Below are 11,651 nucleotides of genomic sequence, written 5' to 3'. Positions count from 1 at the left end.
AAGGGGCGGGCTTTCAGGTGGGTGCGCGCGCAGTGCTCGCGTCAGTCCGGATGCGACCTCCTCTGGCCGGCCGGCTTCGGAGTCACCGCGATGGCGGCCTTCGTTCTGCTGCGGCAAGGGCGAGCCGGTGCGCTGAAGGTAAAAGGGAGCCGGGCGGTGCCTGGGAGCCCACGTAGGGCCGGGGCGAGGAGCGCGGCCCTAGCGGCCACCTCTGGCCGTCATGGGAGACGCTGACCCGCTTCCCGGCGGAGGAGAGAGCGCCTGGCCCGCGCAGCAGCCGGGGGTGGGGGCCAGCGAATGGACCCCCGACACTGGCCGGGCTCCCGGGGGAGCCTCCGTTGCGCGGGGCCCCCAGGTGGCGTGCGCCTCCGTGCTCTGTCAAAACCGTTCCGGACTGCGTCTTTACTTACTGAACCAGGAGAAGAAATGAGGGAACTTCTAGGTATCTAGTTGACCTGGTAACTTATTTCGCAGTTACTAAGAAGCCAGCTTACGGTACCTCGTGTGTGAAAAGGAAGAAAGAAGGGCTTTCTTTCTCCATATGTAAAAACAGGCCACTTCACTATATTGAAAATGTGAAAAGGTTCTTATTACCGAAGCAGTAACCATTTATTGCAAAATAATTTAAAGTACAGATGGGAAATCTATGGTCAAAGAGTCTACTATTTACGCCTTGATATATCTAGTTGCAAATTAGTTTTTCTGCTTTCATATACACACGTGGGTAAAGTTATAAACAAAAAATTTTGTTGGTTCTTCAGATTCCTAAAATTATCCTTATTAATTCTTTTGTCAGACTCTGCTTCTAGAAGGACAAGTGTTTCGAGGACTTGCGTCTACAGCTTCTCTCTCTGCAGAATCAGGAAAGAGTGACAAGGGACTGCCATCAAATTCCAAGAAACAAAGTCCACCAAAAAGTAAGATTTTAATGGTGGTCATGGGGGGAAAGAATGCAGATAAATCAGTCAGCTTTCCAGGAATGAAAAAGTTTTACTGGCTCCATAATTTGTGATTGTTCTTTTCCAGCACCATCCAGTTTATAATCAGACATAAGATCTGTAACAGATTTTAGACCAAACACATCAATAATGTAACAGTCTTTTACTCAACATTTAGCCCTGAACTGGTTCTGTCTGTATTTACTAAATGATGTGTAGCAACGGGATGTAGAGTATAAAGGCTCTGGGTATTTAGATGGCCCTAATACAGACCCCGTACTCCCATGAGGTGGTCATAAACACCACTTTACTTTTCTTTCCCTAATTCTGACGTTTTTCAATGTTTTGAGACTCCTCTGTAGTCTCCCAAGCTTTGCTCAGCCACAGTCCAGGACTGCAGGCATCAACATTTTGTGACTGTGAAGAGAGTTAAGAGCAGGCACCATTTTTCATTATATGACTTAACTTTGATGGAGTATGATGTCTGCTTTGTTTTGAGCTCTTTCTATAGTCATTTTGACTTATAGCACCAGTTTTTACTTTACTTTTCCCCTGAATACCAATGTAGCAAATCCGCATTGAAGGAAAAGGGGAAATGTAACAGTATGTTTTAAATACTTCTCTTCTGGGAATTTTATGTTCTATTCCCTGCGCTCATTGTTAATTGATTATAATCCAGATTCATTGCATTTGGTCTTAACTGATGAAACTTTACTAAACTCTTAAAAAATATATATGGTATCTGTAGTCTCTTGGCAAATCTTCTGTTTTCTTTTTTATTATTTGCGTGATATTGGTTAATAAAATTATATAGGTTTTGGGTGTACAATTCTATAATACATCATCTGTTACTGTGTTTTCACCACCCCAAGTCAAGTCTCCTTCCATTTATATCCCCTATACCAGGGGTGGGCAAACTTTTTGACTCGAGGGCCACAATGGGTTCTTAAACTGGACCGGAGGGCCGGAACAAAAGCATGGATGGAGTGTTTGTGTGAATATAAATTCAAAGTAAAGGAGCGGAGGGGAGAGCAAGAGAACTGGATAGAACAGCTGGATCCGGCCCGCCGTAGTTTGCCCTATACCCTCTTCTACCTCCCCCTACCCCCTTCCCCTCTGGGAATCACCATACTATTGTCTGTCTGTGAGGGTTTTTTGTTTTTGTTGTTTAATCTCTTCACCCAGCCCAGAAACCCTCCTCCCCTCTGACAGTTGTCAGCCTGTTCTCTATCTATGAGTCTGTTTCTATTTCATTTATTAGTTCTTTTGGCATATATTTAATATGCATGTGGAGTTTAGAATGATAATTTCAGTTTGTCTTATTTTCATGAAAATACCATTTTCTCAGTTTAAAAGTGTTTAGATTCTTTTGTTAGGTCCCTCCTTGGTCTGCACACAAAAACATGAGTAGGTTATAAGAGATTGGCCCTCTGTTGAAAGTGCCAACCTGCCAGCTGCCTTTCACATGCCATTGATCTCAACTAAGAAGACACCTTGCTGGTGGTGTCTTCGGCTCCTGAACACTGGAGGCCTGATTTTGACAGGAACATTATTTAATTCTGTCTTGTACCTGCTTCATTTTTAAATCCAGTGTTCTCTTTTTTTAGTCCATAAGTTTTAAAATAATTATCTTATACATAAGGGCTTTTATTTACTTATTTTTGTGTGGACATAACCATAATACCATCATCACACTTAAAACATGTTTATAAGAATGTCAGTTAAATTCTGTAGGTGCTGGGCATGTTTCTAACATTCTTTCATTGTTTACTGATGAATGACTAGTTGAGTTTCATTACTGATATTACCCTTGGCCTTGGAGAAGTTTTATCTTTTTCTTTCTGGGCTTTTTCCCCCCTGCTTGGTTAGTAAGTTTATTATTGTCTTTATCTGAAAATATGCATTAAAAATTGTGGTTTGGTTTATTAGCTCTCAGCAGCCCATTCCTGAGCTCTGAGGAAGCTTGCCTTCTTCTGAGCTACCAAATCGTTTTTCTAGACACTTTGGAATGTCTAGAGACATTTGGGAATGTCTTCTTTCTTAGGCCTCTTCGCATAGACAGGATTATCTCGTATAGCAGCACAAGATTTCTTATACATCTCCTTTGTGTCTGGAACCACATCGTTCTTTATGAACTTAGAGAGTTGTTATTGGTAGGCATCTTTATCTTCTTCCATTAGGTAGCACATATAACCTGCAATGTTCTGACCTATGTTGTACTTCCGCATTGAATCCCTTGCTTTCTGAATCATAGCCAGGGAATCATTTAGTACTGTGAGGGATAGACAAGCCTCCATCCATAGCTCCCTTCAGGGCCCCAAAAACTTTATTGCCGGTAGTAGTTCTGACAAGCCCTGCATCCAAGTAGCAGGTGAAGGCACCAGGTTGACCAGCGATGCTTTTCACATTCTATTCACCTGTAGCCACCTCCACTTGCCCTTCATAGATCTTGCCCATACCAACTCTGTTGAGAAGCCTGCAGGCCAGTATAATATACTGTAGCCTAATTTGTCAGGCCAACCTTCACTCCATACTTTGGGAGTTCATGAGTATAAACTGCACAAACTATTCTGCCTCCTTCTATACAGGCATAAGCAATCTGACAATTCATATCTTTGTTAATTACAGTACTATCACCCTGCTTTGGGGTGTGTTCTGCTTATTTTTACCCTGGACTGCCAAGCATTTATGGGCATAGTAATCAGTTTTTCCCTCTCATCACCTTCTAAATTTCACTTGGTATCTCTTGAAGTAGGCCTTATTTTTGACAACTTTGACAAACCCTGTTTTGCAGAAGAGAGATCCACGTTCGTGGCTCTGAAATTTTATATCTACAATCCTGCTTCATAGGCTTATGAAATTGGGTTAATGGATTTTAAAATATGGCAGAGCCAAAGATTCCCTTTTTACAAATTCGCTTCTGTATGTGAGTGGGAATGAGGTGCTTCTCCTGTGACAGTTTGGGGTGCAGTTATGAGAAGGGAACCCTTAGCTGGGAGTTGGCCTTGGCTTGTAGCTTTTGCCTCTGGATACAGCAGACCCTGCAGGCCCCTGAGCCTCAGACCCTTCCTGCCTTAGTGGGGTCATCGCATCCCAGAATTTAAAAAATAGTGATCCCCATTTGAAGACAAAGAAGTAATGCTTCTGAATAGATGTGTGCAGGTGCCAGTGTTTCCCCAGAGCATCAGTGATTGGTAAGCATGAGACAGAACCGCTTATCGCCCACAGGTGGCACACTGCCAGATTAAACCCCTGCCAGTGGTGGGTGTGTTTTATTACATTTGTCTTTCAAGGAAAAGTCACTACCGAAGTAAAACATTGTCAGATCTATCGGCATCCTGCTTCTAGACCAGGTGGGCTATATAAGGCCTTGGAAATCATTTGGTCTGGCACTGCCAAAGCATTAGAGGTGAGTTAATTAAATGTTTGACCAAATATAGCAGGCTCATTTTTAAGTTGATTATTTTGTATGGCCTGCAAATGATGTTATAAATATTCAAATGGCCCTTGGCAGCAAAAAGGTTCTCCACCCCTCTGTAGACAAAGGTCAGAGATTTCATGAAAACACAGGTAAAGTCATCCTTACATTCAAAGTGACAGCCATTGTTCCTCTACGTGACACTGCTGTGTTCCAGGAACATCGTTTGCACTACTGAATGCAGATTTGGTGTGAGCACTGGCACTTTGGTACAGCAGTTACTGGAGCAACCATAGACCATAGTGGCAAGCTTCCTTCTGAGTCACAAAGGATGCTGGCTGTGCTGCAGCGGGTCAGAAATGGACTCTCAATAAAAAGCAGAATGCAGTAGTTTAGTCTATTAGCCTTTTCATGGATTCTCCCAACAACTTCTCATGAGAACTTTAAAGCATTCTTATTTCTTGTGATGGAAGTTTCCTCTTCAAACAAAATTTTTAAATTCTATCATTGTTAATCTCATTTGAAATTTTCTTTCCATTTTTAGTAGGTGATGAATCAACCTATAATGCAGTTTTGGTAACTTATTTACAATTTTAAAAACCTCCATAACAAATTTTGGAAAATGTAGGTATAATTTTTCTACTCAAAGAGCCCATCTAAGATAAGCCTTATTTTGAATTACCTTATTTTTAAACCCCATCCCCTTTTCCACCTAACCCTCCCATTGTAACCATCAGTTTGTTCTCTTTGTTTTGTTTGTTCATTTGTTTTTACATTCCACAGTATTTGTCTTTCTCTGAGTTATTTCACTCAGTATAATACCCTTTAGGTCCATCCATGATGTTGCAAATGGCAAGGATTCTTTTTCTTTTTTGAATTGTTGAGTAATATTTAATATATATACCACATCTTTATTCATAATCGATGGACATCTGGTTGCTTCCATATCTTAGCTATTGTAAATAATGCTGCAATATATCTTTTCGAATGAATGTTTCCATTTTCTTTGGATAAATACTCAGAAGTAGAACTGATGGTTTTTATGGTAGCTCTGTTTTTTTAAGGAACCTCCATACTGTTTTCCACAGTGGCTGCACCAATCTGCATTCCCAACCAGAGTGCTCAAGGGTTCCCTTTTCTCCACATCCTCCCCAGCATCTGTTCTCCCTCTCTCTCTCTTTTTATCCTTACCCAGGATATGCTTTTTTATTGATTTGAAAGAGAGAGAGAAACAGAAACATCAATCTGTTGCCTCCCGTAGGCTCCCCGAACAGGGATCGAACTCAAAACCTAGGTATGTGCCCTGACCAGGAATTGAACTCTCAACCTATTTGGTGTACGGGACAACGCTCCAACCAACCCAGCCAGGGCTTTTGTTCCCTTTTGATAATAGCAGTTCTGATAGGTGTGAGGTAGTATCTCGTAGTTTTGATTTGCATTTACCTGGTGATTAGTGATGTTGAGCATCTTTTCATATTAATATTGGCCATCTGTATGTCCTCTTTTGAGTATTACCTGTTTAGGTCCTCTGCCCATTTTCTAATTGGATTATTTGGCGTTTTCTTTTTTCCCTCGTTTTTAGAAAATTTTTGCTCCGTAGAAATGGATTAATGACACTGGTGAGCAGGCTATTGGGGTTTGGAGGCCAGCATATCCTGTACATTGCCATTAGGCATATCTGAACTGCATGGTTTAGAGCAGGGGTGGGCAAACTTTTTGACTCGAGGGCCACAATGGGTTCTTGAACTGGACCGGAGGGCCGGAACAAAAGCATGGATGGAGTGTTTGTGTGAACTAATATAAATTCAAAGTAAAGGAGCGGAGGGGAGAGCAAGAGAACTCTCCGCTCTTTCGGCTCCACGGGCCAGATAGAACAGCCGAATGGGCCGGATCCGGCCCGTGGGCCATAGTTTGCCCATGGCTGGTTTAGAGAGACAGGGAGAAAGGGAGAGTTCAAGTGTGTATCCACTTCTTTGCCTCATTTTTATATTTGGCATGATCCTGGAGCTCTGTGTGAGTTCTGAGAGTTAACTGCATCAGCACCTGCTCTGGGCAGTCAGGATGCAGTCTACGCTGGCACCTGGCCACAGAATTAGACGTGGCGTGAAGGAAGTAGTGCTGGAAGTGGAGGTGACGGCTCTAAACAGTCACCCATGCTCTAGTTCAGTCAGATCCTTCTACACTGCCCATTAACCTCTGGCCCATTTCTGATTTTTTATTATTTCAGTTTTCTTTCATTATTTTCTGTCATTCTATTATATATAAGTCCCTGAGCTCAGAAGACAATTAAAAACCTTTTGGATACTGGTAATACAGAAAAGCTAGGAATACAGTTTTTTCACTTTAAAGACATAAGATTGATATCTTTTTAGTATAAAATTGACTTCTTGACTTGAAAATCAAGACTCTGGATTTAGAGTTTGCTCATTTGTAATATTGCTTAAGTTTTTACTTTAGATTTGAAAAGTAATTTTAATTTATAAAAACATGTCCTATATTTTTCTTTTAATCTGTATACTTAAAAAAGATTTACCCCCTGAGAAAACTGAAATTAGCTCTAATCAATGTACTGTGTAATTTCATTTTTCATAATTGACTTGACAAAACGTAAGACTTTTATGTTAGCGCTTACTAGATTTTGTGCAGTAAACCTGTTGCTTCCAATGATATATATGATGTTAAATTATTTTAGACTTTTGTGGTCTTATAATACTTTGCTTTCCTTAGCTAAAGAAATCCCCAAGTGGCTTATGATTTTGAAGGACTTCTCTTCCTCTTAGGGCAGTTTCACTTGAACTACTTTATACCCTCTCGCTGAACCCCCCACTGTGTGTGTGTGTGTGTGTGTGTGTGTGTGTGGTGTTGTGTGTGCACGTTTGTTTGTTTGTTTGTTTGTTTGTTTGTTTTATTAACCCTCACCAGAGGATATTTTTCTATTGATTTTTAGAGAGAGTGGAAAGGAAGGGGAGAGACAGAGAGAGAGAAACATCGATGGGAGAGAGGCACATAGATTGGTTGCCTCCCGCACATGACTGGAGATCGAGCCTGTAACCAAGGTATGTGCCCTTGATTGGAATCAAACCCAGGATCTTTCATTCTGTAAGCTGATGCTCTATCCACTGAGCCAAACTGGCTAGAGTATGAGCCGCCCACTCTTAACACACATGGATGTGTATACCCCAAGCTCAAACCAGGCTTTTGTCTCTACTTTTGCTTTGCTATTTTGTTCAAAAAGTTCAAGTTCATACAATATGGGTAACTGCTTTAATATATGAGAAGCGCCAGTTTTTTTAGGGTTTTAAGAAATTATACATTTGTAAATTTCAACAGTCATCTGAAAGTATCTTTATATTATAGTTTAACCATCTTAAATTTGGATGAAATAGTTTAAAAATAATTACCAAAGAAGCTCTCTTGTGAAAAATGGAAATGTTTACTTCTGTTTTTAAAAATCCCCATTTTTAAAATTTCCATTTACAAAGAAAAAAGCACCTACATTTCTTACTGTTTCCTCATGTGGTTTGGCTTGCACTTAAGAGTGGGTTCCCCTGAAACGTTTCTTGGGATTATTACGTTGATGATGTTATAAATGACAAGTTGGTATATGATGCAATGTCTGTGACACTGATGAATTTAGATTGTTTTACTAATTATTAAAAATAATCCTCTTTATGCCATTTCCTAGATGTAGTGGACCCAAAAGAGAGGGGCAAGCTACTAACCACTCCAACAGCAGCTGAATTACCTAAAAACTTAACTTCATCCAGTTCTTACTCATCAATTGTGAATCAAGGTGGGACAGTAGCTAGCCCTAACCGTGGTGACAACATGCTATTCACAGATGATGGGGTTGCAAAGTTTTTGTCAAGAAAGACTTTGGTAGAGTTTCCTGAAAAGGTTCCATCTTCATTCAGAAAACAGGGCTCCGACTCAGAAGCTCTTCAGAAGAGCAAGAGAGTGACAGACAGTTCATCTTCATCGTCATCTTCATCCAGCTCCTCTGATTCGGAGTCTGACGAGGAGAAAGATGGCTCAGAAGTTGATTCTCAACTGGTGAGCAAAGGCAAAGGAAGGGTTTCAAAATCAGAGGCCTCCCCTTCCTTTGAAAATAGAGCCTCCAAAATTTCAATATCAGCAAAAGAGAAAACCTGGTCACCACAGCCACAACCGGACCTCCCTTTGCCAGAAAAGCCCCGTCAGGCAAAGAAAGGGACCTCCATTATGCCATTAAAGGACAAGAAAGATGAAGCAAAACCCACAGTACCCAAGTCACAAGTAGGTGAAGAGTTTATGAAGCAAAATGTAAAGGAAAAAAAACTGCAGAAAATAGTTCGCTCGAATAAAATAGATGAAAGCCAGAAGCCATTTGAAGGTAAAAAAATTTCATCTGACCATACAAAGTCAGGGTTATCTACACAACCGAGTGGTGGCCCAGTGCCCACTCAATTGACAGAAGAAACCACCGCAAGAAGACAGCTACAAGCAACTCCTCCTGAGACCAGAGGAGGAAACTTAGAAAAACAAGTCCCAGAGCCTGATGGGGAGGTGCCTTTTTTCCCATTCAAAAAAGAAAATTTGGGAAAGCAGGCAATAGAAGGACTCTCAAAGGTTAACCAAGAAATTTTGGAAGATCAGGTACCAATGAAAAATTTGAAGCCAGTTCCTGTTCCTAATAAAGACGTTCTCCATGAAAAGACAACAGTTCTAAAGCTTGAGGCAAAGGGTGAAATCATGGAAGACTCAGCAACCCAAGTGGGAGACCAGCAGGACACACAGGGTACACCTTGATTGTTGAGAACTCTCCTTGTCCTTCGGGGGTGGTTAGACTGAAGAACTAGGATATGAGGCATACTGTACTTAATCAGATTCAGTAGGAGAAATACTGCCTGTTACTCTCAGATAAGCAGAGGAGTCTATGAATTATGAATAATACACACCTTAGAAACAAAATCCCTAAAACGTTTTACAAGGAAAGAGTAGGCCCTTGACACTCTTGACTGCTCCCCAGCCAGTGTAATTTTGAACACTGGCAATGTAACGCCTCACCCTTAACTTTGGAGGGTGTGCCAGTGTCCACTGCATGAGCTTACAGAGCAGCCCACTGAGTGGAAAGGGGAGTCCTGTTCCCTGTGAAGGGCGGCGGTTCCATTGGTCTGATGGACCGCATGATCTTTTCCCTGGACTTTCCTTTTCTGCTTTACTTAAACAACAGTGGGCTGCTGCCCTCGGCTATAATGAATTTTACCAAGGGCTTTTTTGCTACCACAGATTTTTAAAGGGAAATTGTTATTTTATGTTACCATTTACTTATGCATTGAACTTCATAAAATATAGTGTGCTTTAGGTAGGTCATGGCAAAACAGTAAAGGAGGTCTCCAATTTTAGGGTCTGTGTCTCTTCAAGACACCTTTAAAATGCATTACTAACAAATCCAGCTCCTTCCTGTCTGCTCTTTATACTTTTTAAAGAGTATACATTTTTTCCTGATTTATGTTACCTGGTCATTGTTACTGGTTGCGTTATGTTGACAGAATTTACGTGTTTCCTTCCCTCCTTTTTCTCCGTTTGTCATTAATATGCAAAGTGCCAGCACTTACCAGACTGCTCAGGACCTCAAGAACTGCATTGCCTAACGCTCCTGTTTCAGCCATTGTGTTGTAATGAGGAATACCGAAACCTTCAGGAGGAAAGCAGAATTTGGGGTTTTCAGAATGCACATCTTTTTGAAAAAACTTTGCTCCTAATTTTTCATGGATGTGTGAATTTTCCAATATTCTCTTTGCCCTTTGGAGGCGAGTGATGCCGTCCAGGAGTGCAGGGGCTGTGTCTGTGCAGTGGGCTGAATGTCACTAAGCCCACCCGGCTCCGTGCCTTCCAAGGGGACCGGTTTTTGATAAGTTTTCTATACCCATGTTTACCTTCACTTTGAAGATGCCCCACACCACATTGAAGACACTCGACTCGTGGAGATTGGAAAGGTGTCAGCTCTTTAAGACATCATTTTTACTTAATACAATTAAAAAAAGAAAAAAGAAAACCAAAGCTTTTGGTATGAATTCAAATAGTGGGAAAATGTATTTAAGATTTTTGTGCAGCCCAGAGAGCTCCAGTGAGACCTTAACCCGGACCTTAGCCGACATCCCACGCAAGCTTGATCCTGCCGTCATTCTGTCTTGCATTCCACCTTGCTGGCGAGCGATATTTCTTTTGCTTCAATCACACACTTCTAGTTTTAAGATTACCAAATATCTAGTGTCCTATATCAACAACTTTTTAAAAAAACGCTACACATCCCATTTCCAGTACCCTTTAACAGTGTTATTAAAACAATTGGAGTTTGTTTAATTTTCTTGTATTCAGAGACTTAGAAGAGACTTAGTTGCTGCTTTTGAAAATTTTCTTCTGTAAATGTTTGTTTCTGTTTATTTCTAGTAGATCTCATATTTTCCCCCTGCATCTTTATGTGACCTGAAAGTCCCGCCTCCGTAATTGTTCTAGGCATTTTCAAAGTTCTGACAAGTCCAGGGTTTAGAAGTACAAAAAGCAAGATGTTAATACACTTTATAATAACTATTCTATTTCATAGGCTATATGTTTTAGAATAGATTTTCAGCTAATCTCTTGATTTTGGTTTTGAAGATACTGTTGCTCTAATGGGCTTTCCTTTTCTAATTAAACACTTCATAGCAGGTAGGGTTCTAACGAAGCTCTTTCCTTGTCCAATATGCTCACTGTACATTTCCCCCACAGAGCCTGCACCAGCTGCCGCACCAGCCGCCGCTCCTGCCGAGCCTTTTGACAACACCACCTACAAGAACCTCCAGCATCATGACTACAACGTGTACACCTTCTTGGACGTGAACCTGGACCTCTCTAACCGGAGGTTGCCTCAGCCCTCTTCTGGCCGAGAGTCACCTCGCCACTGAGAGCTCAGTTTAATGATCACCCTTCATTGTCTGCTGCGTTCTTGCCTGCAAAATAAAGTCTGCTCAAGTCGTAAGGCCTGGCGTGTCATTGGTTTCCCTTTTATGCCTTCACAGTGAATGGCGAATTAGCAGCAAGACTGCTGATCATTTATTTATTCAGCATGTGTTTAGGAATTTTTCTTTAAAGCTATGGCTCACTGAACACATCCATAAAATTAGAGAATGTGAGTGCTTTCTAACTGTGTGGTTCTATGTTGAGCCCCTCGGCAGTTTAGTGTTAATCTGGGTTACCAACTAACTAGGTGTTGACAAATGGAATGGCAGCTTCTAATTTTATAGACCTAGTTCTTAATAAATTAGGAGTAGGAA

The 11,651-nt window shown here is 41.2% G+C and overlaps 1 protein-coding gene and 1 pseudogene across 3 annotated transcripts; one reads left to right on the top strand and one right to left on the bottom strand.

The window, feature by feature from the left end:
* NDUFV3 (NADH:ubiquinone oxidoreductase subunit V3) lies at positions 1–11,369 on the top strand. Of its 2 annotated transcripts, XM_080655931.1 has the most exons (4): positions 15–138; positions 797–917; positions 8,042–9,133; positions 11,107–11,369. In XM_080655931.1, exons 1-4 carry the CDS (start codon positions 91–93, stop codon positions 11,280–11,282), a joined length of 1,437 nt encoding a protein of 478 aa, XP_080512057.1. In that variant the 5' UTR covers positions 15–90; the 3' UTR covers positions 11,283–11,369. The 2 variants fall into 2 exon arrangements, with proteins under 2 accessions (XP_080512058.1, XP_080512057.1); XM_080655932.1 differs by lacking the exon at positions 8,042–9,133 and having other exon boundaries at positions 1–138; positions 11,107–11,360.
* On the bottom strand, positions 2,875–4,657 carry LOC308242653 (large ribosomal subunit protein uL18-like; annotated as a pseudogene). Its single transcript has 2 exons — positions 4,639–4,657; positions 2,875–3,721 (listed from the first exon to the last, which is right to left on the bottom strand). The product of its transcript is annotated as a large ribosomal subunit protein uL18-like (transcript).
* Positions 11,370–11,651: the final 282 nt, after the last annotated feature.

Source organism: Plecotus auritus (genome assembly GCF_963455305.1).
Source record: "Plecotus auritus genome assembly, chromosome: 2".
Lineage (NCBI taxonomy): Eukaryota > Metazoa > Chordata > Mammalia > Chiroptera > Vespertilionidae > Plecotus > Plecotus auritus.
The sequence above is the reverse complement of the archived record's forward strand: the minus strand, read 5'-3'. Positions and strand labels throughout refer to the sequence as shown.

What these genes read in the sequence shown, in the direction of transcription:
- NDUFV3 (XM_080655931.1), top strand. Translation starts at nt 91, where the DNA reads ATGGCGGCCTTCGTTCTGCTGCGGCAAGGGCGAGCCGGTGCGCTGAAG. An exon ending in GGCGAGCCGGTGCGCTGAAG is followed by an intron (nt 139 to 796) that starts GTAAAAGGGAGC and finishes TTCTTTTGTCAG; the next exon opens with ACTCTGCTTCTAGAAGGACA. An exon ending in GAAACAAAGTCCACCAAAAA is followed by an intron (nt 918 to 8,041) that starts GTAAGATTTTAA and finishes GCCATTTCCTAG; the next exon opens with ATGTAGTGGACCCAAAAGAG.